The following is a 26,640-nucleotide window of genomic DNA, read 5'->3' on the forward strand; positions in this document are numbered from 1 at the left end:
CCTGCACCCCTGATCCCCTCCCGTGCACTAACCCCCTGCACCAGCTTGGATCCCTCTCCCACCCTCCAAACCCCTCGGTCCCAGCCTGGAGTATCCTCCTGCACTCCCAACCCCTCATCCCCAGCCCCACCCCAGAGCCCACACCCCCAGCTGGAGCCCTCAGCCCCCGACCCCAGACTCCAACCCCCTGCCCCAGCCCGGAGCCCCCTCTCACACCTTGAACTCCTCATTTCTGGCCCCACTCCACAGCCTGCACCCCCAGCCAGAGCCTGCACCCCAACCCTCAATTTCATGAGCTTTCATGACCTGCCATACCATTTCCACAGCCAGATGTGGCCCTCGGGCCAAAAAGTTTGCCCACCCCTGTGATAATGGGTCCTAACAACCTTTTAAAAATGAATAAAGTTCAGCCTGTGACTAACTTATGCCCGCTGTGTGACACGTGATTTACACTCCCATTTCCATCAGCCTGTGTTCAGCCCTACGAATCTCTCTGAAAACTAAACACGGCAACATTGTTTCCCAGCGTACCAGTCTCTTGTCCAGCTCTCCACATGCCCCTAGAAGGGCCCGAGTCCCAATGCGACCCCAGTGTCTACACCAGGAATCCAGCTGCGCCTCAGGGTCCAGGCGGCCCTTCCACCGCACGCACTAGCCTCTCCCCCCCGCCACACGGCCATGCCTGCCTAAAACGTCGCCACTATGCTCCCTGCGCTAGAGCGCCAAGGCGGATCCACGCCGCGACGGCGCGCACAGGCCAGCACACGCCGCCGGCGCTTAGCCGCCACACACAGGCGGCTGCCACGAGTTTACACCCTGGCGCAGAGACCGGCGTTCCGGCGGGGATTGGTCAGCGCCGCCCAGGGGAAGGCTCGGGAACCGGGCAGCCAGGCTCCGGCGGCAGCTCCGGAAAGCGCCAGGCTTGGGGCACGCCTGGAAGGCGCTGCTGGTTGTCCGGGCCCCCGGGCTAAAGGCCGACAGCCCCGCCGAGGGGGGTGGGGGGGTCTCGCGGGAGCGAGTCACGGACTCTCCGCTCAGGCCACTGCCCCGCGCCAGCCCCCGGCGGGCGTCAGCAGCAGGCGCCGCGCCCAGAGCCCAGGACAGCACCGGGGGGGGGGGCACAAGCCGCAGGCGCTAGCGGGGGCCGGCTGAAGGCGGGTGCGAACAGCCCCTGGCCCCAGGAGCCACGAGAGCCGAGGCGGGGGTCGCTGGCACCTACTGCCCGAGGAAGCGCCTGACTTGCTGCTCGCAGTGGCCCAGGTACCCCCCGCCGCGCAGGGTGGAGTTGGAGACCAGCAGCAGCCGCCGCGGGGCCCCCATCGGAGCGGGGCGGGCGGAAGCCAGCGCGCGGCCGCGGCCCCTCCCCCTCGGCCCCGCCCCTGGCAGCTCTGCGGCTCCCCGCGCTCGCGGAGGCCGGCCCCTGCAGCTGCGGGGAGGGGCCTGGCGGGAACCCTGCGTGCGCCACGCCGCGCTCGATTCCTCTGGTCTGTTCAGCCAGGATGCAGAGCTGCCGATCGACCGGTGCGGGGACGTGGAGAAGCCCCCTGGTGAGGCGCGCACGGCCTGCGCCATGCTGGACTTCGCGATCTTCGCCGTTACCTTCCTGCTCATCCTGGTGGGGGCCGTGCTCTACCTGTGCCCGGTAACTGCCGCGGGGCGGGGCGGGCCGTGCTCTTCCTGTGCCCGGTAACTGCCGCGGGGGGCGGGGCGGGCCGTGCTCTTCCTGTGCCCGGTAACTGCCGCGGGGCGGGGCGGGCCGTGCTCTTCCTGTGCCCGGTAACTGCCGCGGGGGGCGGGGCGGGGCGGGGCGGGCCGTGCTCTACCTGTGCCCGGTAACTGCCGCGGGGCGGGGCGGGCCGTGCTCTTCCTGTGCCCGGTAACTGCCGCGGGGGGCGGGGCGGGGCGGGGCGGGCCGTGCTCTTCCTGTGCCCGGTAACTGCCGCGGGGGGCGGGGCGGGGCGGGGCGGGGCGGGCCGTGCTCTACCTGTGCCCGGTAACTGCCGCGGGGCGGGGCGGGGCGGGCCGTGCTCTTCCTGTGCCCGGTAACTGCCGCGGGGGGCGGGGCGGGCCGTGCTCTTCCTGTGCCCGGTAACTGCCGCGGGGGGCGGGGCGGGCCGTGCTCTACCTGTGCCCGGTAACTGCCGCGGGGGGCGGGGCGGGCCGTGCTCTTCCTGTGCCCGGTAACTGCCGCGGGGGGCGGGGCGGGCCGTGCTCTACCTGTGCCCGGTAACTGCCGCGGGGCGGGGCGGGCCGTGCTCTTCCTGTGCCCGGTAACTGCCGCGGGGCGGGGCGGGCCGTGCTCTTCCTGTGCCCGGTAACTGCCGCGGGGGGCGGGGCGGGCCGTGCTCTTCCTGTGCCCGGTAACTGCCGCGGGGGGCGGGGCGGGCCGTGCTCTTCCTGTGCCCGGTAACTGCCGCGGGGCGGGGCGGGGCGGGCCGTGCTCTACCTGTGCCCGGTAACCGCCGCGGGGGGCGGGGCGGGGCGGGCCGTGCTCTTCCTGTGCCCGGTAACTGCCGCGGGGCGGGGTGGGGCGGGCCGTGCTCTTCCTGTGCCCGGTAACCACCGGGGGCGGGGGCTGTGCTCTGCCTGTGCCCGGTAACTGCCGCGGGGGTGGGGGGTCATGTCCTACCTGTGCCTGGCAACTGTTGCGGGGCAGGGCAACGGGAAGGCCGAATCCCCTCCCCCCCATTGAGATGCATTATCTCCATCCTTCCTGAACTGCCCTTCACCCACCCCCCAATATCCCGTCTGGGTGTGGGGGCATCTGCACCATGTCCAGGGCTCTCCCCTCCCTGCCTGTTTTCAGCAGCTAGCTTCATGCCATGGAAATGCCCAGGGAGGCGAGGGCGAGGTATGTCATACCCTGGAGCAGCAGCTGGGGTGAGGTGGTGCTGAATGTGTGTCCCTGGCCACCCGACTGCACCTTTATTCCATGCAGTGAGTTATTGTTGCTGGGTCTGCGTCCAGCACCCCTCAGTGCCCACTTCAGGTGCTGCAGCAAGGAGCAAGTGGCGATTGTACTGTGAAAGTTGGCTACTCCAGACTGCTACCGATCTGTCGCTAACCAGTTAGGTGTGGGAAAGTCGACCGTTGGAGTCGGGTTGATGCAAGTGTGCAGGGCCATTAATCACATCCTGCTCCGTGACTGTGGGCAACGTGCGTGAGATTGTAGATGGCTTTGCACAAATGGGTTTCCCTAACTGCAGAGGGGCAATAGATGGCATGCACATTCCACTTCTGGCACCAGACCACCTAGCCACCAAATACGTTAATCGCAAGGGGTATTTCTCAATGGTTCTCCAGGTGCTTGTGGATCACCGTGGGTGTTTCACAGACATTAATGCAGGCTGGTCCAGAAAGGCGCACGCCGCACGCATCTTTCGGAACACTGGCCTGTTCAAGAAGCTGCAAGCAGGGACTTTCTTCCCGAACCAGAAGATGCTTATAGCCGCGTGCTGTACACTCCATAATATTTGTGAAGGGAAGGGTGAAAGCTTCACTCAGGGCTGGACGGCAGAGTCTCAGCGCCTGGAGGCTGAGTTTGGACAGCCGGAGACCAGAGCCATTAGAGGGGCACAGCGCAGGGCCATAAGGAACAGGGATGCTTTGAGGCAGCCATTTGAAGCTGAAAGCCACTAATATTTGTTGCTATGCTCGGGATTGCAGTGCTTGTAATGCTAGGAGGTGATTGGTGCACATGATGCAATAAGGGGCCTTAACATAACTGTATGTTGTTTTGCAGTGCTCTTTTTGCTTTCCCTTAATAGAATAAAGATTGCTTTCAAACAAACACAATTCTTGTGTTGAAAGACAACAACCAGAGGAGAGAGTCAAATGAAAAAATTTATCAACAGGGAGGGGGATGAGGAAATGGAAGGTCTCATGGGGAGAAGGGGTCCTGGGACAGATATAAATTTGTGTATGTCCAGGTATCATGCCCACTCTTCTCCTTTGGAGTATGATGCAGCGGGTGCTGTACTTCATCAAGGCCAAAGTGCAGATGGATGGGTCTTGAGTGCAGTGGGTATTGGGAGTCCACACTGCTGGATTGTGTGGCAGGAGGGGTGGAATGCTGCTGGTAGAAAGTGGAGCCAGGAGGTTGATAAGAGTGTGTTGGTGGTGTGGGGCGGGCGCATGGGAAAGAGTTTTGTGACAATGGCTGCAGGGCAGGACGGGCGTGGAGCTTCTCGGTTTGAAGAGCTAATATCGCCTAGAGCCTGTCCCCTTGGTGCTCCATAAGTGTTAAGAGCCGCCCCTTGGCTTCTTTCTGGTGTGCTGCGTTCTCCTTTCGTTCCCTCTTCTCGCTGTCCCGCCACTCATTCAGTTCCTTTTTCTTGGCAGCGGAGTGCATCATAACCTCACACACAAGTCCTCCTTAGTTGTTCTTGGGACGCTTTCTAATTCTTCGCAACTGTTCTGCCGCCGATAAGGGAGGCTGGCCTTCCAAGGTCATATCTGTGAAGTTTAAATGCAACATTTTACAGAAGCAGTATTGTTTGCAACACAGACAACGTTGTTTCAGTGCTTTAAAACACAGCCATTACTCACACACCTAACACTAACTGGCTGACCCCAGGCAAGCGCACACAAGCCACAAGACCCCCAAAATGGTGGTAGGTTTCAAAGTGGTAGCCGTGTTAGTCTGTATCCAGAAAAGCAACGAGGAGTTAGTGTTTAAGGTGCCACTAGTACTCCTCTTTGTTTTTTGTTTTTGCCAGAATGGTGAATAGCCACAGGGGCAGGGTAAATCACTGTTCCTGGACCCTGCTGTACACTGGGCACGTGGCCCTTGGTCACTTGGGGAGAGCCAGCACTGTATGGGGGGCCTGATAATCATTCCTGTCCCCACACTTTCCACAGGAGGTGATCATTTTGGAAGATATCTCCCTGCTGAGGGTGAGCAGGGAATCGAGGGAGAGTGTTCTCCAAGCCTGCGGTTTAAGCCCTGGCCCCTGTGCAGCTAGCCTGTGTGCCGCTATGGTCTCTCCCCCCCCCCCCTCCCTGTGATGGCACAGTGGTGCGGGAAAGTTACCGTTAATGGGGCAAGAAAGAAAGCAGCTCTGCTGAGGAACCTGCGGGAGCAGATTTCCCAGTATTTCCATGAGAGTTTCCTGGAGAGAGTCTCCTGAGGGAGATCCACGTGAAGTGAGGGAGTGTATCAACAGCCTATTTCTCCACACAAACTAGGCATGAAGTGGGAGACAAGCCTGCTTTCTGCAACAATCCTGCCCCCAATAACTCGCTTTAGCAATTCCCAAAATCAGATCCACTTACCAGGGGCCTCCTCTCCTGTTGGCACTTTGCGAATATCCGTCTGCTGTGACTGGCTAGGCTCCTCCAGGGTAGAAAAGAGCTTTTGACTGCATGCATCTCTGGCCTCTGAGTCATCCTCTGCCTCTGGGTCCCCCTCTTCATCCAAGATTGCCTTCTCCTGGCTCAGTCCACTCTCGACTAGCAATGAAGCCAACAAAGTATCCATAGGTGACTTTGCAGTGGAGATGGGGTCACCACCGAGTATCGCGTCCAGCTCTTTGTAGAACTTGCATCTCCTGGGCACAGCACTGGAGCAGCGGTTTGCCTCCTGCGCCTTGTGGTAGGCGTTCCACAGCTCCTTCACTTTGACCGTGTACTGCAATGTGTCCTGCTCCTGGCCGTTTTCTATCATGCATCTAGAAATCTGTCTGTAGGTATCATAATTCCTACGGCTGGAGCGCAGCTGGGACTGCACAGCCTCCTCTCCCCAAATACCAATGAGGTCCAGCAGCTCGGCATTGCTCCAAGCGGGGTATCACCTGGTCCCTGGAGCAGGCATGGCCACCTGGAAAGATGCGCTGAGACCACTGCACACATCGCCGAGTAAACAGGACGAGGACTTTCAAATTTGCAAAGGAATGTACGGGGTGGGACTGACGGTTGGTCACCTGGGGGCAGGGCAGTAGAGTTCAAACCGATGGCCAGATTGGTGAGAACAGGCATTGTGGGACATGTCCCGGAGGCCAATTGCGGCACTGTAATCACCACAGTGTCTACACCGTGTACAGCACTGTAGCCACGGCGCAGACAGCTGTACGCCTCTTGTCGAGGTGGTATTTTGTAGAGTGCTGCGTCTGCGCAGCTTCTGTGCACTAAGTGGCTTGGCAGTGAGTACACCTCGGGAGTTACTGCGCTCAAAGCCACTTTAGTGTGCACAAACTTGCCAGTGTAGACGGGGCCTTAGAACCTACGGTCCATGGAAGTTTGGAAAATTAGTATAATTTAGATGTAATAAAATACTGCTGTGGAGCACTATTCTGGACAATGATTCCCTTCTCCCAATAAGTGCTTTAGTACACTGCAATAAACTCTTCACGGGCAGACCCTTGTGCAGGTCTCCACTGCTGGATCAAGGCCCTGTGGGTAAAATGTCTGTGGTAGGTGCTTCTCTTTGAGTAGATGAGTGATCCTATTTAAATCAGTGGGATCACAAACATGCTTGTTAAGCACCTGTGTAAATTTTTGCAGGTTTCAGGCCGAGGGATGTATTTTGCAAGTTTTGGAATTTATTTTTCTTTCAAATGATGCACTGAAACATTTTTAATAGATTTTTTTTTAACCTCTACCTTGTTGATATTTAAACAAAATAGGGGTTTTCCACTGCAAATGTGGCATCACTATTTGACAAGCGCTGATTTTTTTTCTCAGTTTTTTAACCGGAGATGCTTAAGCAAACTGTTGGTTTTTGCTTAGTGCCAGTGTTTTGAGTTTAGAACAGAACTGTATGGGGCAGGCGTTCTTGATGTCGAGATTGCATTAGGAATGGTGTTAGCTAAAAGTGGCTGCAGAGAGCACCACAGTGTTTCTGCAGGTTGCATGATAATAGTGGCTATTTTAGACAAAAAGTTTTCGGTGATGGAAGATATTCTCAAAAAACAGTTTTCTGGTTTTAAAAAAAGGATTCTTTCACACTGTTTTTAACCATCATAAAATTGATAAAACTATGGTTCTAAAAAACCTACCATCACTTTGGAGGGGCAAGTGACAAGCTGTTGAGTCAACACTCTGGTGTCCATGTTCAAAAAATGCTATTGGTATTGAGTTATATGTGGTTTTCCATTATCTCACCTTAATACACAGGGAGAGTGCCTAATTTCTGTGCGTATTGGACTATTTAGGGGAGGGAGAGAAGGGGGGAAAAACAATTTTGTCCTGTTATCAAATTATTAATTCAGTGAAGGGTTATAAGCTGGCAAACTGGTCTTTTAAACTGATATGAAAAGCTTGAAGCAACAGGCCAATAGATGCTAAAATGTTCATCTTCTGAGGCTGATGCAGAACTTTGAGCATCATTTTCTTTCCTCTTAGGCTTCTAGACAAGCTTCAGGTATCCCAGGGATGACTCCAACAGATGAAAAGTAAGTGGCTTCCTCCTTCCCATTAATTTTATTTAACCTTCATTGCTGATATTGTTCATAGAAGGGTGTTTTTTATTCCTGTTACTCTTCCCTCAGAGATGGGAACTTGCCAGACATTGTAACCAGTGGCAGCCTGCATGAGTTCCTGGTGAATCTGCATGAGAAGTACGGCCCTGTTGTCTCTTTCTGGTTTGGAAGACGCCTTGTGGTCAGCGTGGGGTCCATTGATCTCCTAAAACAACACATTAACCCTAACAGGACATGTAAGTTTAATTTGCTTTCTCTCAGATTCATTTCTCTGTTTGCTTTTACCCAGGGTTAAATCCTGGCTCCACTGAAGTAAACGAGGTTTTGCCATTGATTCTGAGGGAGGTAGGATTTCATTCACGGTATTTAAAGGAGTGAGATTTATCTTGAAACTGAATGAGTGGTGTGATCTTGAGTCTCTGCTACTGCTTACAGAGATTCCATTTAAGTGACAAAACATTGTAACCATCCAGTGGTCTTTATAAAATGAGTTTGGTGATCTGTGTCCACTTCCCAGTGAGCAAGTATCCACATCACAAACCACTCCTCATTAAACAGAGATGCCAAAGCCAGAATGGTCATGAAGAATAAGCTACCCAACCTCTGACCTTTATAGGTAGTCTCACCAGGGAAAATGGAGGCTGAATATCAGGAAAACCTTGACTGTGAGCTCTGTTACACTGTCTCCCCAGTGAAAATGGAAGCCCCTTCACTTTGGGTCACTTTAAAATAGATTGGACAAAGTAATGTGTGTTGTATTGTAGGGAAGAGAAGAACCCAGGACAGGATGAGGTTCAATAAGGATAAGTGCAGAGTCCTGCACTTAGGACGGAAGAACCCAATGCACAGCTACAGACTAGGGACCGAATGGCTAGGCAGTAGTTCTGCGGAAAAGGACCTAGGGGTGACAGTGGACGAGAAGCTGGATATGAGTCAGCAGTGTGCCCTTGTTGCCAAAAAGGCCAATGGCCTTTTGGGATGTATAAGTAGGGGCATAGCGAGCAGATTGAGGGACGTGATCATCCCCCTCTATTCGACATTGGTGAGGCCTCATCTGAAATACTGTGTCCAGTTTTGGGCCCCACACTAGAAGAAGGATGTGGATAAATTGGAAAGAGTCCAGCGAAGGGCAACAAAAATGATTAGGGGTCTGGAACACATGACTTATGAGGAGAGGCTGAGGGAACTGGGATTGTTTAGTCTGCGGAAGAGGGGGGATTTGATAGCTGCTTTCAACTACCTGAGAGGTGGTTCCAGAGAGGATGGTTCTAGACTATTCTCAGTGGTGGAAGAGGACAGGACAAGGAGTAATGGTCTCAAGTTGCAGTGTGGGAGGTTTAGGTTGGATATTAGGAAAAACTTTTTCACTAGGAGGGTGGTGAAACACTGGAATGCGTTGCCTAAGGAGGTGGTGGAATCTCCTTCCTTGGAAGTTTTTAAGGTCAGGCTTGACAAAGCCCTGGCTGGGATGATTTAATTGGGGATGGGTCCTGCTTTTGAGCAGGGGGTTGGACTAGATGACCTCCTGAGGTCCCTTCCAGCCCTGATATTCTATGATTCTGTGATAGGACTAGATGATCTCACAGGTCTCCTGACTAAATTCTATTTTTTGTGAAAGTAGAATTCTTATGAGCGCTAGACTTTGGTGACCCAAATGTATACTTGGAATGAATTGAAAAGGTCAAATATAGCCAAGTCCCCATATACTCATTGGGAAGCTTGGTGTATATTCTGCATCAAGGCCTCTGAATTCTCTTGCACTTTAAGGCAGCAGGACAGATTCTGTGGTAGTTTCAAATGAATTTTAAAAGGGAGGGTTTTATTAAATTAAATTTGAAAATGAATAATACAATCAGTGCAGATATTAAATTTAGCTTATTTTAAGAAGTCCTGTATATTTTGTTTTTATTTGTGTAGCGAAATTCTGTATTGAAAACACATTGGATTCATAGAAATTGTTAAGAGGGAAATATTCTATTGGGTTTTTTGGCAGCAGGGTAGGAGGGAAGTGGGGCTTTTGGCACTGGGGAAGGTGTGGCAGGTGTTCTGAGTCAGTAGGAATAAGTACATTGGTTGGATGTTTCTACTTAAAGGATCGGCAGCTAACTAGCTACCCATGGTCATGTTTAAATTGTCATCATTAGGTTTCAAAGTTACCAACTTACTGAGATGAATGGATGCAGTTCACACACCAAGCTAATGTTTCAGGCTCTCTGGAGACTCAGCCAGACATCCTTGCATCAGTTTGCACTCTGTTCACAGTTGGAATGTTTCCTTTACTATCATAAAGGTCAGGAACTTTGTTTCCCTTTGAAATGAAAGCTCGGATTCCATATCATGATTCCATGACAAATTCCACTGCTGCAGAAGGTGAAAGGGGATCTGTATAATTTAACAGGACACTGTTTTCTATAAGAGACCTGGCACTCCTCTGCAGATGGGCAAGAGGAGTCGGTGTTAGTAACAGTAGTGCAATAAGAGCTCATTGGTGTGGCACTTGAGGGATGTATGAAAAGCGGTGTTATAGCCGAAAGTAAAAGACTCTGGAATTAGATCTCTCCGTATTGTATCCTGACACGATTGTTGAAGGTAGTGCACATCCCCCAGCTCCTTCACGTTGACTGACACATCGTGTGCATGTCTGCAGTGCTAGTGGGTAAAACGAGGCCACAGAGCAGTAGAAGAAAGGGGAAGAGCAGCACTGTATCCATGCCTCTGTCTGGGCCTCCATCCCATGAAATAATTGATTCTAAAATGAGCTTGTGGACCAGTAGAACAGCAATGTTGTATCCATGAGGTAAGATGTAAACAGATTGTAAGTGAACCTGCTAACTAATTTCATTACATGGGGGTTGGGTTGTAGTGTCATCTGATGCTGTACCAAGTTGATGACATTATCAGCCGGTGACCTTGTAACAAGTTATAACTTATTACTGCAGTTCTCATAAAAATGGTGAGAAGAGCCAGTTGACTGTTTATGTAGCATGGTGGCACTGGACTCCAGGGAGACAGCCTAGGTATGCTAGGAGTAGCCTGCTGTACTGTCACATGGAGGATCCAGTTCTGGGTCCCAGATTTCATGGAACAAGAGAGATTTTGAGCTCTGTGGAGACCATTCCTGGAAGGAGGAAATGCCCTGTATTGCTGTCAACTTAGGAGTAGCACTGACCGAATTCAAAGGCAACTGTGTTCATTGTCCTTATTCAGAAGGATAGGTTGCCCTAGTTTTGGGAGCCTTTGAGCAGGGAGGACATAAAGGGCAAAATGAGGGAATTCTAGAGGATTCTCTAAATTTCCCTTTTCCCCCCCCACAAATCTGTTTTGACTGATATTTCAGACTTTCCTTTTTGTTTATTTCAGCGGATCCCTTTGAAATGATGCTAAAGTCCCTGTTGAGGTACCAGTCTGGACTCAGTGGAGATGCGGGGGAGAGTCACCTGAGGAAAAAGCTGTATGAAAATGGTGTGACCAAGTCCCTGCAGAGTAATTTTGCTGTCATCCAGAAGGTGAATTACTTGATTTGAAGGCTTGCAGTGTGCAGGCCAGCGTGTAACATTTTCCCGGAGAGAACAGTAATCTTTGGCCTTTACCGGAGAGGTTAATGGGGATAGCGGTTGGGATAAAGGAGCAGAGGGAAGGTTGGTGCTGGAATGAGAACCATGTGCAGATTTTGAGAATGTTTTAAAATCTCAATATTATAACTTCCGGACTTTTATTTCTTCTGTTATTATGGAGAACAGGTAGCTTTCCATTATAAGTCTGTTTATTTATTTTTGCTCTTCTCCCTTAAAGTCCTCAAATGTAAAATTTCCTCTTCACATTTTACATATTCCTTGTCTGAGATTGGTAAATTTGAGGTAATTGACACAAAATTTTGCCAGAAGCTGGGATTGGGTGACAGGGGATAAATCACTTGATTGGTACACACTCTTAAGCTGGTCTGGCATCCCCTCCAGAACAGATCACTGGCACTCATGCACACTGTGAAGGGACAGACACATGGATGAAGTACATTATTGTTTTCTATATTAAGACAGAGGACTCAATGGAACAGATGTTGTATAAATTGCTGTCAGATGCACAAAGTAAACAAAGTGAAAGAAATGCTATTTCCCCCATATTCCAGGTGTGGTTGACTTTGTTACTTGCAACAATATTTGGATAGCAAGTTTCACAGAGAAAAGTAATATTAGTGGTGGCAGTATCCATCTGACTGTATAAATACAGTATAAATATGCTTTTGTTTGCATTAACTCACTATATTTAGAAGGAAAGACAGGGTTTGGTTATGTTTATTTCAAGACATTAGATACAACTAAAAATGCTGTAGTGTCTGAGTTCTAGGAATATCTCCAGAGGGTGGGAGCAGGGCAGGATGCCAGCTGTTGGGATTGTACTCAGATGCAGAGCTCTTCTCTTGACTCACCCTGGCAGCCAAATATAGTGAGTCATATTAGCTCCAACCCAAGAGTACTAAACTGTTTAAGCATTCCTTTGTGGTAGAAGGAGCAGGCTCACAGGGGTCCTATGGGGAAAAACCTTCGGAACAGCCAACCTTAGCAGGAACCTAAGCTGTTTGTTCTTTAAGTTAATAATTTAAAAAAAAAAAAACTGCAAGAAGGGGTTAAGTTTGAGCCATATCCAGTGTCTGGACTGTTAAGAGCTGGGTGAGAACACTTCCTCTTTAAGGTATGTTTCTAGAGAACAATGGGGTGAAGTGGTAGGTCAAGGAGATTATTGTAGCTTTCTGATTTCCTTTCTTTTAGCTGTCTGAAGAGTTGCTAGCAAAATGGCTGTCCTTTCCTGAGTCTCAACATGTGCCCCTTTGCCAACACATGCTGGGCTTTGCCATGAAGTCTGTCACACAGACTGCAATGGGCGGTAGTTTTGAAGATGACCGGGAAGTAATTCGATTCCGCAGGAACCATGATGCAGTAAGTCTCGGGAAGAGCAAGGAATGTTCTCCTAGATCCTGTCAATTTTCCAGGTTGATGGCATTAGTCTCTATCACTGCATAATTTAGCAAGGGGTACAAAATGCTGGAGCAGAGGCCTTCACCTTGGATGTTCAAGTTGGTAGGGTCTCCAAGCTGGTGATTTCTCCACTATTTTGTCAAATTTTACACTTGGTCAACATAAAGAAATAGCTAATAAGTATATGGTAATTTTTGTAAGGCTGGAGTTTTCTAAAGTACCTACTGGAACTGAGTGTGTGCAAATGTCTTTGAAACCTGGTGGCATTTGGTTGCTTTACTCACTTAAAGTCTTATGAAAATCCCATCCCAAGTCTTTGATTTCTGGTCCCTTCTTAAACCCTCAGTGTTGTGAATAAAGAGAACATCTGAGGTGACCACAGTTAGTCCAAGTAGAGGCTGCCATCCACACTTACAGAACCATCACGCTACCTGTAAGGGTAATTATGCAAGATTGGTACTTTGTGATCAGGAGGCACAGTACTGAGCTGAAATTGGGAATGAATGGCAAAGGTTTAAATGAGGCTCTGTGATAAATGCCATTTAGCTCTTACAAGTAAATGGACCACAGTTACTTTGAATCTTGGATGTTGTGCCATCTCCCTTTGACCAGCATATCTTGGATCCTTTATGGACCTTTCTAAAATCAAGAGTAAAAATGATGTGACCTGTGATAGGATGCTACACTAACATGCAGAATAAGTGGGTTGAATTTTTTGACCCTAAAGTGTTTTTGTGCCTTGGGACACAATGGCTTGGAAGACTTTGCTAATAGAGGTAGGTTCAGTCTCCAGGAAGTGGACATCTGGGAACTAATTTTCAGAGGTGCTGAATGTCACTCTAGCTGAAGTCAGTGGGAGCTGTGGGTGCTTGGCAATTCTGTAAATTGAGACCATAGTTTCACACTTTTCTCTCCAAAAGCAATCTCTGAGACCCATCATGTAAGTTCCAGACTTCAGCCAGAATGCTGATGGCTCCAAAGATGAGGATTCGAGGATGGAATGGAAAAAACAGGAACCCAGTGGTTCTGTCAGATATGATAAGGGTCTCTTAAAAATTATCTGCGAAGGCTTGTTTTTAAAAATTGGGTTTGTAACCTTTTTTGCTTCCGTGTGGATAAATGAGGCATGCATTACCTCAGTGATGTAAAAGTAAAGGGCCTTCCTTCTCCCGCTTGGGATATATCATTTTTTCAGTTGTAATTAATCCCATGACTGCATCATCTCAGCACTGTTCCAGCAGCACTTTGCAAACAGCCTCACAAACACAGCAGCACATGTGATTGTGCCCACACTTAAAACAAGGCCTATTTCCTGTTCAGGCCTCCTATAGGGAAGGGGAAGTCTTCGTTTTTTTGTGCATGTGTCAGGATAAAGTTAGGCAGAGCTGCCAGCAACCCGTGACTTGGAGGGTAATGGAATTCATCTGTACCTCTTTCAGATATGGGCAGAAATTGGAAAGGGTTTCTTGGATGGGTCACTTGACAAAAGTATGACCAGGAAAAAGCTATATGAAGATGGTAAGTTGTTTTTCCACCACCCCCCAACTCCCACTTATTGGCTCATTCACACACCGGTGGTTACTGTGTTTGAGGTAACTACCATATGAAGGTGTTTGATTTGACCATATTTATTTATGTATTGGCTTTTCTGTGGAATTCATCACCATAGTATCTGAGCACCTTGCATACATTATCGATTTTTCCTATGTGGTAGTGAATTTTTGTCATCTCTATTTTACGGACAAGGCCAAAGTGATTAAATGACTTACCCAAGGTCACACAGGAAGCTTGTGGCAGAGCTGGAAACTGGACTCAGATTTCCTGAGTTCCTGTTTAGTGACTTAACTACAAGACCATTCTTCCTCTTTGTTAGCCATGAAGCAGAATATAGAAGTCCTGAATTGTGGCTTTAACCAATGCCTTCCTTGGTATTCCTAGGACAGCTTACTATTTTCAGTTATGCATCCGGTTCTCTCATGTCATATTTCATATGCTGCCACACCAGACTATTTTATTTTTGTGCTGTTTTGTCTCTTTTAATTATTATTAAAATATTAAAGTAATATTAAGGACTTAATTTAAACCCACAAAAACAGGGTGTTCCCTTTCTTGCACTTGTGCTGTGTGTTTAAGGACATGAGGCCAAATTCTGCTCTGTTAAGCTGATGTATATCCAGAATTGCCTTCACCAGTTTTATAGCAGTATGACACAACAGAGCAAACTCTGATCTCCTTTATTTTGTGTGTGGGTATTGCTGGGGTCCCCAGACAGCATGTGAGAGGAAGGAGGTGCTACAATGCTGTGAATGATTAGCAGCAATAACTCTATAGACCACACAGGCTGTGAGATCTGAGTGAAGTATAAGGATGTTTCGTGTGGTGATTGTTAAACCCTGAATGTTGTTTGAACTTGCTCTCGTGATCTGAACCATTTGTCTGTTTGACTCGTACGTTTTTAGATTAAATTTCAGTAAACTTCTTGCAGATTGACACTAAGTAACAGGCTCAGTACAGAGTCTGCTTCTGTCAATGGACACAGGATGGACAGCTTGCCTGAAAGACTGTTTGGGAAGATGGATTCTAGAAGAGTCCTCTGCTGCTTTGGGGGGTGACCAGCTTTTAAAATAATGATTTGTTTGTGTGCATGAAGCTCTGATGGAGATGGAATCCGTCTTAAAGAAAGTCACAAAGGAGCGGGGGGGCAGGAGCTTCAGCCGACACGTCTTCATAGACTCCTTACTGCAGGGGAACCTGAGTGACAAGCAGGTATGTATAGCTATTGTGGACGTATCATTACATGCTAATGGAGTTTCACTAGATCAATTGTTAATTACATCTTAGCGTTTAATTAATTGTCCGTCTTGCATCTCGTTTAGTCCAGATTCCTCACTAGAGTATAATGTATATTTATTTTCATCTTCCAATCTTTAAATGCATTATATTTTTGGTTACTTTCTGTTTTGCTGCTTTATTGTTCTACGAACTAGATGGGTATTTAGTGTTAAGAATCTTTCTTTGCTTAGGTACCCTTTGTAGGCCTTGTATTAACTATGAAAAAAACAGAAATAAGGAAACAGAAGTTACAATGGACAAAGCATGAATTCACAAGTGGCCTTGTCACTAATATGTAGCTATTAGATTAAGAAATAGTAAGAAGAAGAGTAATGTGTGATAAACTTGCAGCTGCAACTTTGCTTACTAGCACACTTTATAGCACATGAACAGCTTATGATCTGTACAAGGATTGGTTTGCAAAATTAGTAAGCCAATCATAAAACATGTAAATATAATGCACAATTATAATATTTTAGAATATGTATATAATCTGATTTATAATTATGTATGCTGGATGTGGTTAGGGTGCACCACAACTCCGACACCTGAGCCTGATCACCTCATTTGTAGCTTTATGAAATTCCAATTAAGAAACCTCAAGGACGAGTCCAGATTCACACAGAGCTTCTTGGATTCTAGAGGACTGAATAAAGTGTTCTCTCAGAACTGGACAAGGTGTTCTGGATAAGCCAAGTGGAAAAGGTCTTGGAGGGAATCCCAAAACCCTTCCAGTGGAATCACTACAGAGAGTTCAGTCCTATCCTTTCATGCTGGATTTCATGCTGTCTGAGTTAAGGTGATTTAGTGTGGTGGAATGGAAGATGTGATTTGTCATTAGATTCTTTAATGTTTTCTCTGACTCCGTACCCCTGAACCAGATTTTGTTTCGTAGATCCTAGAAGACACGATGATATTCTCTCTGGCAGGGTGTGTAATCACGGCTAACCGTAAGTAGAGAACACAGGCAACTTTCAACTCTAACAGAGATAAGGGGACTAATCTATATTGAAAAAAGCATAGTGAGATGAGACTTATTTTCATGTAAAGGAAAAGTAAAATCTCCCTTCCCTTTTCTCTTATACTTGAAATTTATTCAGGCAGATATTTCTACAGTACTGTCCGGGTGCCCAATCGATGCACTTTTCTAGGTAGTGGGTTCTAGTGGATTGAAGTTAAGCTGTTATAAACAGCCCTCCATGTCATGCTGTGAGTCTTAGAATTTCCTGCTGCTGTTCTTCACTTGGACTCTAAGCCCATCCAGCTGATGCTAAATTAGATGAAATTGTACCAAAGGGAAGCAGCCCAAAACGATCATCCCTTGAAATAAACTTTGTTGCTCTTGGAAGATTTAGAGCAAACTGATGTTTGACTGGCTGTTTCACGTTTCCCTACGGCATATATGCTATCAACATTTTTTTAAAAGTTACTCGCATTCATATAAGGATTATGAGAAAAGCAAACAGAAAGAAGAACCAAATGGAAAGCTTTTGGCTGCACAAATTGTTACTATGTTGGGGAACTTTTCTAAACTAATTCTTCAGGATTAACTGGCCCAAAATCGTCCACTTATCTAGAATCCCAAAGACAACAGCCCAAATATAGCACTTAACCAAGATGTTGAAAAGTATTGAAAGTCAAGTAGCAAAGCTCACGTAAAGAGAATGTCACTGGTACAGGAAACTCTCTCCCAGTGTTTTGGCTGTTTAATTTTCTGATGGGATCCCCTGTACAACCTCCAGAGTAGAAAATGGCAAAATGCCTGCTCACGCTTGCTTCTTGCAGCTTGGAAACACTACCTCACGTGGGCTTATTTCATATTAGAGCTGTCTGTCTTTCTGATAATTTTATTGGAGAAGTTTGCGTAGATAGTATATCATAAGTCTATTGCTAGATACACAAAAGACCAGATCCAGCCACATGGTACAGGGAGTTGTTATACATCCCTCGTGCCACCTGAATCCCTCTTGTGCACAGAGAGATTCAGCAGAAAAGGGGAGGCAAGTGACAATATTGCTGTCACCTTCCCATCGGAGCTCTGCCAGGGGGCGATAAGAGCTCTGTTGAGGGGAAGTGTTAAATCAGTGAATCCCCAACTGCTCAGTCACATCGCTTTCCTGGTCAGCACGGTCCACTCTCCTATGACCCACCTGCTGGAGGGGAGGTTTTGGCTGCTTTCTCCACATATGTTGGAGCCTCACTTTGGTAGATTTACTCCTCAGGGCCCTTTTAGTTAAATCTAGTCTGGTTGTCTAAATTCTCTGATTACCCTGAGCGCTGGCCTGTGTGCAGGCAGTATGACTGTTATAGGAGCTGTGCTCTGGGGATTAGGGGAGGAGCAGCAGTATGGAGTGTCTGACCCTTCTTAGGACTGTCTGGTCTCTTCTGTGTGGATCATGGAGCTGTGAGGTTGCAGCACCCCAAACCCATTAAATGGCTGTTTCCTCCTTAATCCACTTGGTTTGATCATTTTCCAGTATTTCCCAAGTTTCTTGTCACTAGGACAGGAAAAGGGATTCCAGACTGTAGTATCCCTGGATAACATCATTCAGACTCTGTCCTATTATTCAGTATAGAATCAATAAGGTCTACCAGGTAAATTCTATACAGCTACATTTTATAGTTCATGCAGATGTTATCCTTTCACATTTGCATCTCATGTGTCTCCCTAATGCCTCTTCTCTGCATTAGAAGAGTAACACTGCAGAGATAGAGAGAAGGAAAACTGGTCTTGATTTGTCCCCCTTAAATGAGGAGATGGATTTGCTGAGCCAGCACTCTCCTTGTTCCTTTCTTAGTATGCACCTGGGCAGTCTATTTCCTGACGACATCACAAGAAGTCCAACAGACCCTCTACAAGGAGGTGGACCGAGTTCTTGGAAAGGGCCCACTTACACATGAGAAAATTGAGCAGCTCAGGTGGGTCCATGTTAAGAGTGGGAGAAGCACTTGAGCTAAATAAGATGTCATTGTGATCCTGCACGCTAAAGGCTGACTCCTATCCATGCTTGTGAAAGAAGGGGAAGCAGCAACACTGATCAGTGTGTCTAGTGACTCAGGGAGCATGCCCATCAGAAGCCCAGGTGGAGTTTGCTTGGAGTCAATGGGAGCATTTCCCTTGACTTCATTTGGAGCTGGATTGGGCCCCTTAACAAGATGCCTTGTGGTGTGCTTGGGAGCTATGCTCTGAATCATGTCTTGCCATTCCTTTGAGCAGGAACAAAGGGGGTATCCTTGACTGGTGACTCTTGTTGATGGCTATGTACCCCTTTGGAAAAGTCCAAGAGGAGTGAATAGGAGAGAGACCTTTTCTGTAGGTGTTAGAACCACCCTATAGAAAGCAACAGAGAATTATATCCCTGGTGTAGGATTCTACCAGATGGTTCAAAAAAACCCTGTTAGACTCTATTCAACTGTGTAGGTTTTTAGACAATTTCACTAGTACCATGTTAAATTTCTGTAGAACCCTCTTAGTTTCAGCATTATTAATTAGAGTAATCTAGGTGTTGTTTGTGTTGCAGTAGTGCCCAATCCGGAGTGGGCCCTCTTATGTAAGGTGCAGTACGACACAGTCCCCAACTTTATTCAGCACTTAAGTGCTTTACTGAGTTGGGTCCAAGGTGCAGAGGATTCACAGTATTAGGGCCCTCCAAAGTAGGTGTGGTTGGTAGCAGTGGGGGCATGACCTGAGGTGGTAGTTGAGGACAGGGCACAGTGCGTTTGAACCTTCAACAAGGAGGATTAGGAGTCTTGCCAGTGTCCCTAAAGCATGTGCCTCAGTGCTTAGATGCCTTAAGCAAACCTCAGAGAGTCCAGCCACTGATGCAGCATACCTCTGCAGTCCCCTGCTATAGCTATTGTAGGGCCCTGTGGAGCAGTGGAACACTGTAATACTGTTGTAAGAGAGCTTCCTAGTCTCTCCTTGATGAAGCTTGTTGTCTAGCTGCTATCTGCTGGCCACAGAACAGATGATATTTTTATAACCTCCCAGAGAAAGCCTCTTGCTTCATCTACAAATGTGCCAGGAGTCCTCACTGAGAGTGTCCTGGAAGCAAATCTGGGAGAAGAGCTGTGATCCCAAATGCAGAGGGTCAGCAAGTCTAGGGCAGCCTTACGCAGAACAGCCATTCCTGATGCCACAGAAATATGCACTTGCTTGTCTCAGAAAAAGCTTTATTGGCACAGACTTCTGTTTGCAGGTATTGCCGGCAGGTCCTGTGTGAGACGGTGCGGACAGCAAAGCTTACGCCAATTGCCGCACGGCTGCAGGAGCTGGAGGGAAGAATTGACCAGCATATTATTCCCAAAGAGGTAAGACAGAGCTGGGAGCTCAACCTTGCCCTCTCCTCTTGGTTGATTTTGTTCTTTGCAATTCTGAAGTTCCCATTAGTGTGGAGAAGGGGAGCACTGTGCCCAATTACTGTCAAAACCAGATTATTTCTCTAGCACAGTTTACACCAAGATGACAGTCTGTCTTTGATATTTGTGCAGTTTAGCTTGGAGCTCCTCCCCTTTCCTCTGTGAAGAGGCTATTCTAGAACCCTGAGTAGATTTGCATTTAGTGGTTCATTATAATGGCCTTCCATGGACTACTGCTGGCTTTGAAGGGGTCTGTCTCTGGGCTAAATTGTGCACAAAAGATCCTAATTTAAGAACAAAAGAATGGCCATATTGACTCAGACCAATGGTTCATCTAGTCTAGTATCCGGTCTTCTGACAGTGGCCAGATGCTTAAAAGGAAATGAACAAAACAGGTCAATCATCAAGTGATCCATCCCCTGTCGTCCAGTCCCAGCATCTAGCAGTCAGAGATTTATGGACACCCAGAGCATGGGGTTCCATTCCTGACTGTCTTGGCTAATAGCTATTAGTGGACCTATCCTCCATGATCTTATCTAGTTCTTTTTTTAACCCAGTTACACTTTTGGTCTTCACAACATCCCCTGGCAACGATTTCCACAAGTGGACTGCATGTTGTATGCAGTAGTCCTTCTTTTTGTTTTTAAACCTACTGTGTATTAATTTCATTGAGTGATCCCTGATTCTTGTTACATGAAGGAATAAATATCACTTCCTTATTCACAATTTTATAAACCTCTATCATGTTCCACCTCCCCTTAGTTGGCTCTTTTCCAAGTTGAGTAGTTCCAGTCATTTTAATCTCTGCTCGTATGGAAGCTGTTCCATACCCTTAACCTTTCTTTCTACCTTTCTACCTTTCCAGTTCTAATATATCTTTTTTTGAGATGGGCAGATGGACCAGAACTGCATGCAGTATTCAAGGTGTGGACATACCATGGATTTATATAAAGGCATTATGATATTTTCTGTCTTGTTATCTATCACTTTCCTAATGGTTCCTAATATTCTGTTAGATTTTTGACTGCTGCAGCACATTGAGCAGATATTTTCAGAGAACTATTCACAATGACTCCCAAGATCTTTCTTGAGTTGTAATAGCTAATTTTGTATGTATAGTTGGGATTATTTTCCAATAGGCATTACTTTGCATTTATCAACATTGAAATTCATCTGCCATTTTGTTGCCGAGTCACCTAGCCTTCCAAGATCCCTTTTTAACTCTTCACAGTCTGTTTTGGACTTAATTATCTTGAGTAATTTTGTATCGTCTGCAAACCATGCACCTCATTGTTTACACTTTTTTCCAGATCATTTATGAATATGATGAACAGCACTGATCCCAGTAGATCCCTGGGGGACACCACTGTTTACATTTCTCCATTTTGAACACTGACCATTTATTCCTAGCCTTTGTTTCCTGTCTTTTAACCAGGTACTGATCCATGTGAGAATCTTCCCTCTTATCCCATGACTGCTTACTTTGCTTAAGAGCTTTGAGGGACCTTGTCAAAGGCTTTCTGAAAGTCCAAGTACACTATCCCACTGGATCACCCATGTCCAGGTGTGTGTTTGACCCCCTCAAAGAATTCTAAGATTAGTCAAGCATGATTTCTCTTTACAAAAGCCTTGTTGACTCTTACCCAACAAATTGTGTTCATCTATGTGTCTGACAATTTTGTTCTTTACTATTGTTTTAACTAGCTTGCCTGGTACTGAAGTTAGGCTTACCGGCCTGTAATCGCCAGGATTGCCTCTGAAGGCTTTTTTTAAAAATGGCATCACTTTAGCTATTCCTCCCTTCATCTGGTACAGAAGTTGATTTAAGTGATAGGTTACATACCACAGTTAATAGTTCTGCAATTTCATATTTGAGTTTCCTTCAGTATTCTGGTGACTCTGGTCCTTGTGACTTTTTAGTTTAGCAATTTGTTCCAAAAACCGCCTCTACTGACACCTCAGTCTGGGACAGTTCCTCAGATTTGTCACCTAAAAAGAATGACTTAGGTATGGGAATCTCCCTCACATCCTCTGTAGTGAAGACCAATACAAAGAATTCATTTAGCTTCTCCGCAATGATCTCATCTTCCTTGAGTGCTCTTTTAACACCTCAATTGTCCAGTGGCCCCACTGGTTGTTTAGCAGGCTTTCTGCTTCTGATGTACTTTAAAAAAATGTGCTGTTAGATTTTGCTGGTTGCTCTTCAAATTCTTTTTTGGCCTGCCTAATTATACATTTACACTTGACTTGCCAGACTTTGTGTTCCTTTCTATTTTCCTCAGTAGGATTTGACTTTCAATTTTTAAAGGCTGCATTTTTGTCTTTAACCACTTCTTTTACTCTGTTTAGCTCTGGTGGCATTATTTTGGTCCTCTTACTATTAGTTTTCATTTGGGATATACATTTAGTTTGAGCCTTTATTATGGTGTTTTAAAAAAAGTTTCCTTGCAGGCATTTCACTCTAGTGACTGTTCCTTTTAATTTCTGTTTAACTAGCTTCCTCATTTTTGTGTAGTTCCCCTTTCTAAAGTTAAATACTACTGTGGTGGACTTCTTTGGTATTCCCTCCCCCCCCCCCCATGCATACATACATACATTCATTATGGCAGCTATCGCCAAGCGGTTCAGCTGTATTCATCTCTTGGACCAGATCCTGTGCTCCATTTAGGACTAAATCAAGAATTGTCTCTCCCATTTTGAGTTCCAGGATTAGTTGCTCCAAGAAGTAGTCACTAATGGTATCTAGAAACTTTATTTCTGCATCCTGTCCTGAGGTGACATGTACCCAGTCGGTATGGGGATATCCTGAAATCCCCAATTATTATTGAGTTTTTTATTTTGATAGCCTCTCTATTTTCCCTGAGCATTTCACAGTCACCATCATCATCCCGGTCAGGTGGCCAGTATATGTTTCTACAGCTATTCTCTTATTTTTCAAGTATAATTTCTATCCATAGAGATTCTGTGTTACAGTTTGATTCATTTAAGATGTTTACTGTATTTGACTCTTTGCTTTCTTTCACATATGGTGCCATGACCCCACAAGCATGGCCTATATATTAGGTCCCCTGGTATTAGTGTCCCATTAAATGTCATCATTCCACCAAGTAGGGTCTGATACTGTCACCTTTACAGATACAGAGAAAGACTTTACTCTTCATGCAGTTCACTGATTCCAATGGGACTTACTTGCAAAGTAAAGGACTAATGCAAAGCCCATAGAAGAGAAGGGCAATGGATCCAGCCCTAGAGTACTACTAACTATGAGCAAGGGTGGCAGAACTGGGCCCCAAATTATAAAATCCTAATTTATGGGCAGATGCTGCCTGCCTTACTCACCGACCAGAACAAAATCTATTTCAATTCCATTTATTTCAGTAGAGTTGTATCCGCTTACATCAGGTATGAATTTCGTCCAATGGGACTGACTCACATAAACAGAACAGAACTTGGCCTGTAGATTGTAAACTCTTCAGAACAGGTATGTCACAACAGAGCTGCTGAAAAATAAAAGTAAAGGGCCCTGGGATTGTGATTAAGGACATTTGGAAGCCATATAAGGTTGACGTTTACAAGGCAGTGCTGCTTTTTGAGTGTTTGGATTTCATTTCTCTCTCGCTTGCTCTCTCTGTACTTGGCTGGATTGAGCAGAGCTGACACGATGGTGCTGGCTCCCTTTTGCTTACATTAAACTGCTCCCTGACACACATGCTCTGTTTTTAATTTCAGTATAGTTTCGAGTAGGTTCCTTGCACAAATGGAAGTGATGGCTTGAATTTATGCTGGTGATGGGCTCAGTCCTAATTTTTAACGTACTTTGTATCATTTGTGCCTGACTAGTTGTGGGACAAATGATGAGATCATGTGTGAAACAGGTTTTGTCTTTGTGTACTAGAGATGGGATTTAACCAGGTCCCTGGCCAACACTCCAGAATTTTAGTGAAGTTTGAATCTGTATCTGAACTTGTGCTTGGCTCCTATCTCAATATGGGCTAAACTTGAACTCTGGATATGAACACTCTGGAAGTTTGGATCTGGATATGAACTTAGTGGCTTGATTCCCCACCCTTTACAGAAACCAACAGGGTCCAATTAAAGTTGCTCTAAAGACCTATGCAATTTAATAGAAAATGATAGCTTAAAAATTAAAAAAGTAAAGGTGTTTGGGGATAGGGTATTATGTTCTATATAGGATTATTATATATGTTCTATATAGGACTCTTCCATAAGGGCTGTCTAATGGTTACTATCTAGTGGTAACTTTATCCCTGTTGTGTATTCTAGACTGACTCAGATGTGTTTTTTATTTTCTTTTCATTTCAGACTCTTGTGCTATATGCTCTGGGTGTGGTGCTTCAGGACAGCTCAGCTTGGGCATCACCCTATAAGTATGGGATACCAGAAACTTTATTATAGTTCTTTTCTTTTTTTTTTTTCTTTCGGATCTTGTGTCTCAATGTCCCTATGGGTAGGTTGTCAAACCTTCCGTAAGTAGCCTGTCGTGGAAGGAACTCCCTGCTAAGATTTGTTGAGCTCTCTTGATTGTCTCCAAGGACAGGGTTTTGGGTAACTCTAAATGCGATCTTGCAGGCTACATATTCATTGTGTATTAAGAAGTACAGTAACAGATATTTCTGGCTATTCACAGCCCTCTCTTGGCAAACACTGTGGGACTATTTTTCTGGTTTGCTGCAAGGGGAAAACAGTGATTAAAATGGATTTGAAATCACTATTCATTACCATAAAACAATGGCTCACGGGAGGAAATGTCAGTCAAAGATTTTTGTTTTTTAAGGGGAAGGAAACTCTACCTCATTATTTCCACCCATGAAAACAAAAAGGATCCTGGCCTGAAAATTAGAGCTCCAGAGGGCAAATGGAAATGCTGTAGCTTGCTTTGGCCTCCAGGTGGCAATTTTTAACACTGGTTTAACATAGCTTAGGCAGGAAAGAATGTGGATCAGTGATTCTAGTCTGAGAGAAAAGACAGAGGAGCTTGTGGGAGAAAAAATAGTTCTAAGGGCTCTATTCTTTCTCTTACAGCCATAACCCTTGCTTCAGGGGAAGAGGGAGGGTGGAGAGGCCTCCTGCCCTATAAGCATCATGCTAGCTGATGCCTCCAGGGGCAGTAGGAGATCATACATCAGAATGATAGCTGCACTGTCCTTAGTTTGGCAAGGAGGCACTGGCTGGAGAGGAAGCTGGAGGACAGTGCCATGGTCCACAGTCAGCACAACACACACCCAGTCATTGCCTGCCAATAGATTAAGGGCTGAGATTGTGGTTGACTTGGTCGGGGGGAGGCGTATTTGAGGGTTTCTTGTGTGCCCTCCTTTTGCCCACCTGAGCAAGTTTAGCCACAGTCCAGTCCTAATATAGTGTGGGTGACTGTCTGCTTTCAACAGGTTTTTCTAAATGACTGAGTTTCCCTTCTTGTTATACCATCTGTAATTTGACACTTTTAATTAGGGTGTGAATGTAGTGCCCATTCCTACTGACTCTGAAGGTCAATGGGAAAGCTCCTTTTGACTTTAATCGGCATAGGATCAGAGCTGTAGTTCATAGGCACAGGCAGGGAGCCAAAGGTTTGAAGTGTAATGGAAAGGATCTAATACACGGTGAGAGAGAATTGCCTTAAAGTCATCTAATTGCATATTTTAGAATATCAGGGATTTTCTATAATATCATAGCTCAGGTTTTAAGCTCCCTGGCATTTTATTAGTCTCCTGATGGTTACTTGATTATGGGAATTTCATTTTCATTAAACCAGCAGTTCCCTTAAAGCTTTCATCAACCCAATGCTGAAACAAGTTCTTCTCATTCTAATGAATCATCAGCTTCCCCCACACACATGCCAGCTGCTTGAAGTGGCGGGTGAGGGGCAAGAAGAATTGGAAATCTTCATGTAAGCAGTGGAGAAGGAAAGGAGAGAGAAATCAGATTGCATGTGCTCTTCGCAAGCTGCATGATGTAGGAGGAAGAAGGCATTCGATTGATGCTGATAGCAAAGTAGTGGGATTCTGAGTTTTAGGATTTTATTAGTCTCTGCCCCTTATGTGTACAGATGTGCACACACACACGCATGCATACCCAGGAAGAATCAGTCCCTGTTTTGTCTTACAGATTTGATCCAGACAGATTCAGTGATGAATCCGCTATGAAAAACTTTTCCTTACTGGGCTTTTCGGGAAGTCAGGAGTGCCCAGAGTTGAGGTGAGATAAAAAAAAAAAAAAGGCTGTGTGGATGCAGGGGTAGGAAGGAACAGCTTGTTCCTGTTAAATTTGTCAAGCATTGAACACCAGCCCTGGCAGACTGAATCAGCAGTGACTGCAGAATTTATCTCATTGTTTTCTTTTATTATTCTTTCCCCCTAGGTTTGCCTATATGGTGGCCACAGTACTGCTGAGTATGTTGGTAAGGAAATTATATCTGCATCCCGTGAAAGGGCAGGTCATGGAGACCAAATATGAGCTGGTAACCTCGCCAAAGGAAGAAGCATGGATAACTGTATCCAAGAGAAGCTGAGTGAACAAAGCCAGGAGTGAGTTAGTGAGAGAGAAAGAGCGCGCACCTCAGAAAGGAACCCTCCATCATGCTGAACTGGTCAAGGGTTTAACATCACTGTTCCATTACCTTCCATGTTCTTAACCCAGCAGCCTCTTGGTATTTTTTGTAACTCAAAAAAATTGTCATATTAAAGTAGATTTAATTCTTATGCCGTTTGGATACATTATTTTGACCTCTAGCCATTTTGCATTCAAGGAAGCAACATAATCTTACAGTTTTACTCCTAAGAACTGCTGTATTGGAATAGGCCAATGCTCCAGCTAGCCCATTATTTGTATGGGGAAAGGGGTAGAACACCCCAGCAGAGTGTGATGGCAGCAAATAGCATGTTAGTTTCATGATGCACTTTTTAGAGGCTTTTAGTTAGGATAAACAACATGGAAAGAAAAGGGAGGGGCAAGGGCATGCTGGAGAAAAGAGGGGTGCGGGGGCAGGTGTGAAGTGAAGCAGCTCTGGAGAATAGGGAGGGGGAGAGTTGGAGCAAACAGCC

General features: G+C 46.2%; 2 protein-coding genes across 11 annotated transcripts in view; one reads left to right on the forward strand and one right to left on the reverse strand.

The window, feature by feature from the left end:
- Positions 1-1,587, reverse strand: part of LOC140895826 (alpha-aspartyl dipeptidase-like) — a 39,494-nt gene extending 37,907 nt beyond the window's left edge. For all 3 annotated transcript variants that reach the window (XR_012154360.1, XM_073306490.1, XM_073306491.1), the window contains exon 1: positions 1,220-1,587. Coding sequence is in view for 2 of the 3 variants with exons in the window: in XM_073306490.1 (XP_073162591.1) it covers positions 1,220-1,572 (353 nt within the window). In the remaining variant the exon portion in view is untranslated. The remainder of the gene's footprint in view (positions 1-1,219) is intronic.
- CYP20A1 (cytochrome P450 family 20 subfamily A member 1) lies at positions 769-26,298 on the forward strand. Of its 8 annotated transcripts, none has more exons than XM_073306484.1 (13): positions 769-1,260; positions 7,342-7,391; positions 7,488-7,654; positions 10,779-10,924; positions 12,185-12,352; positions 13,831-13,909; positions 15,042-15,157; positions 16,119-16,173; positions 18,022-18,142; positions 19,423-19,534; positions 23,906-23,970; positions 25,706-25,795; positions 25,958-26,298. In XM_073306484.1, the coding sequence occupies exons 2-13, from the start codon at positions 7,372-7,374 to the stop codon at positions 26,106-26,108; spliced, it is 1,290 nt and encodes a 429-aa protein (XP_073162585.1). In that variant the 5' UTR covers positions 769-1,260; positions 7,342-7,371; the 3' UTR covers positions 26,109-26,298. The 8 variants fall into 8 exon arrangements, 7 of the variants coding, with proteins under 7 accessions (XP_073162585.1, XP_073162586.1, XP_073162582.1 ...); XM_073306481.1 differs by lacking the exon at positions 769-1,260 and adding an exon at positions 1,396-1,642; XM_073306482.1 differs by lacking the exon at positions 769-1,260 and adding an exon at positions 1,396-1,615.
- Positions 26,299-26,640: the final 342 nt, after the last annotated feature.

Source organism: Lepidochelys kempii, chromosome 11 (genome assembly GCF_965140265.1).
Source record: "Lepidochelys kempii isolate rLepKem1 chromosome 11, rLepKem1.hap2, whole genome shotgun sequence".
NCBI lineage: Eukaryota > Metazoa > Chordata > Testudines > Cheloniidae > Lepidochelys > Lepidochelys kempii.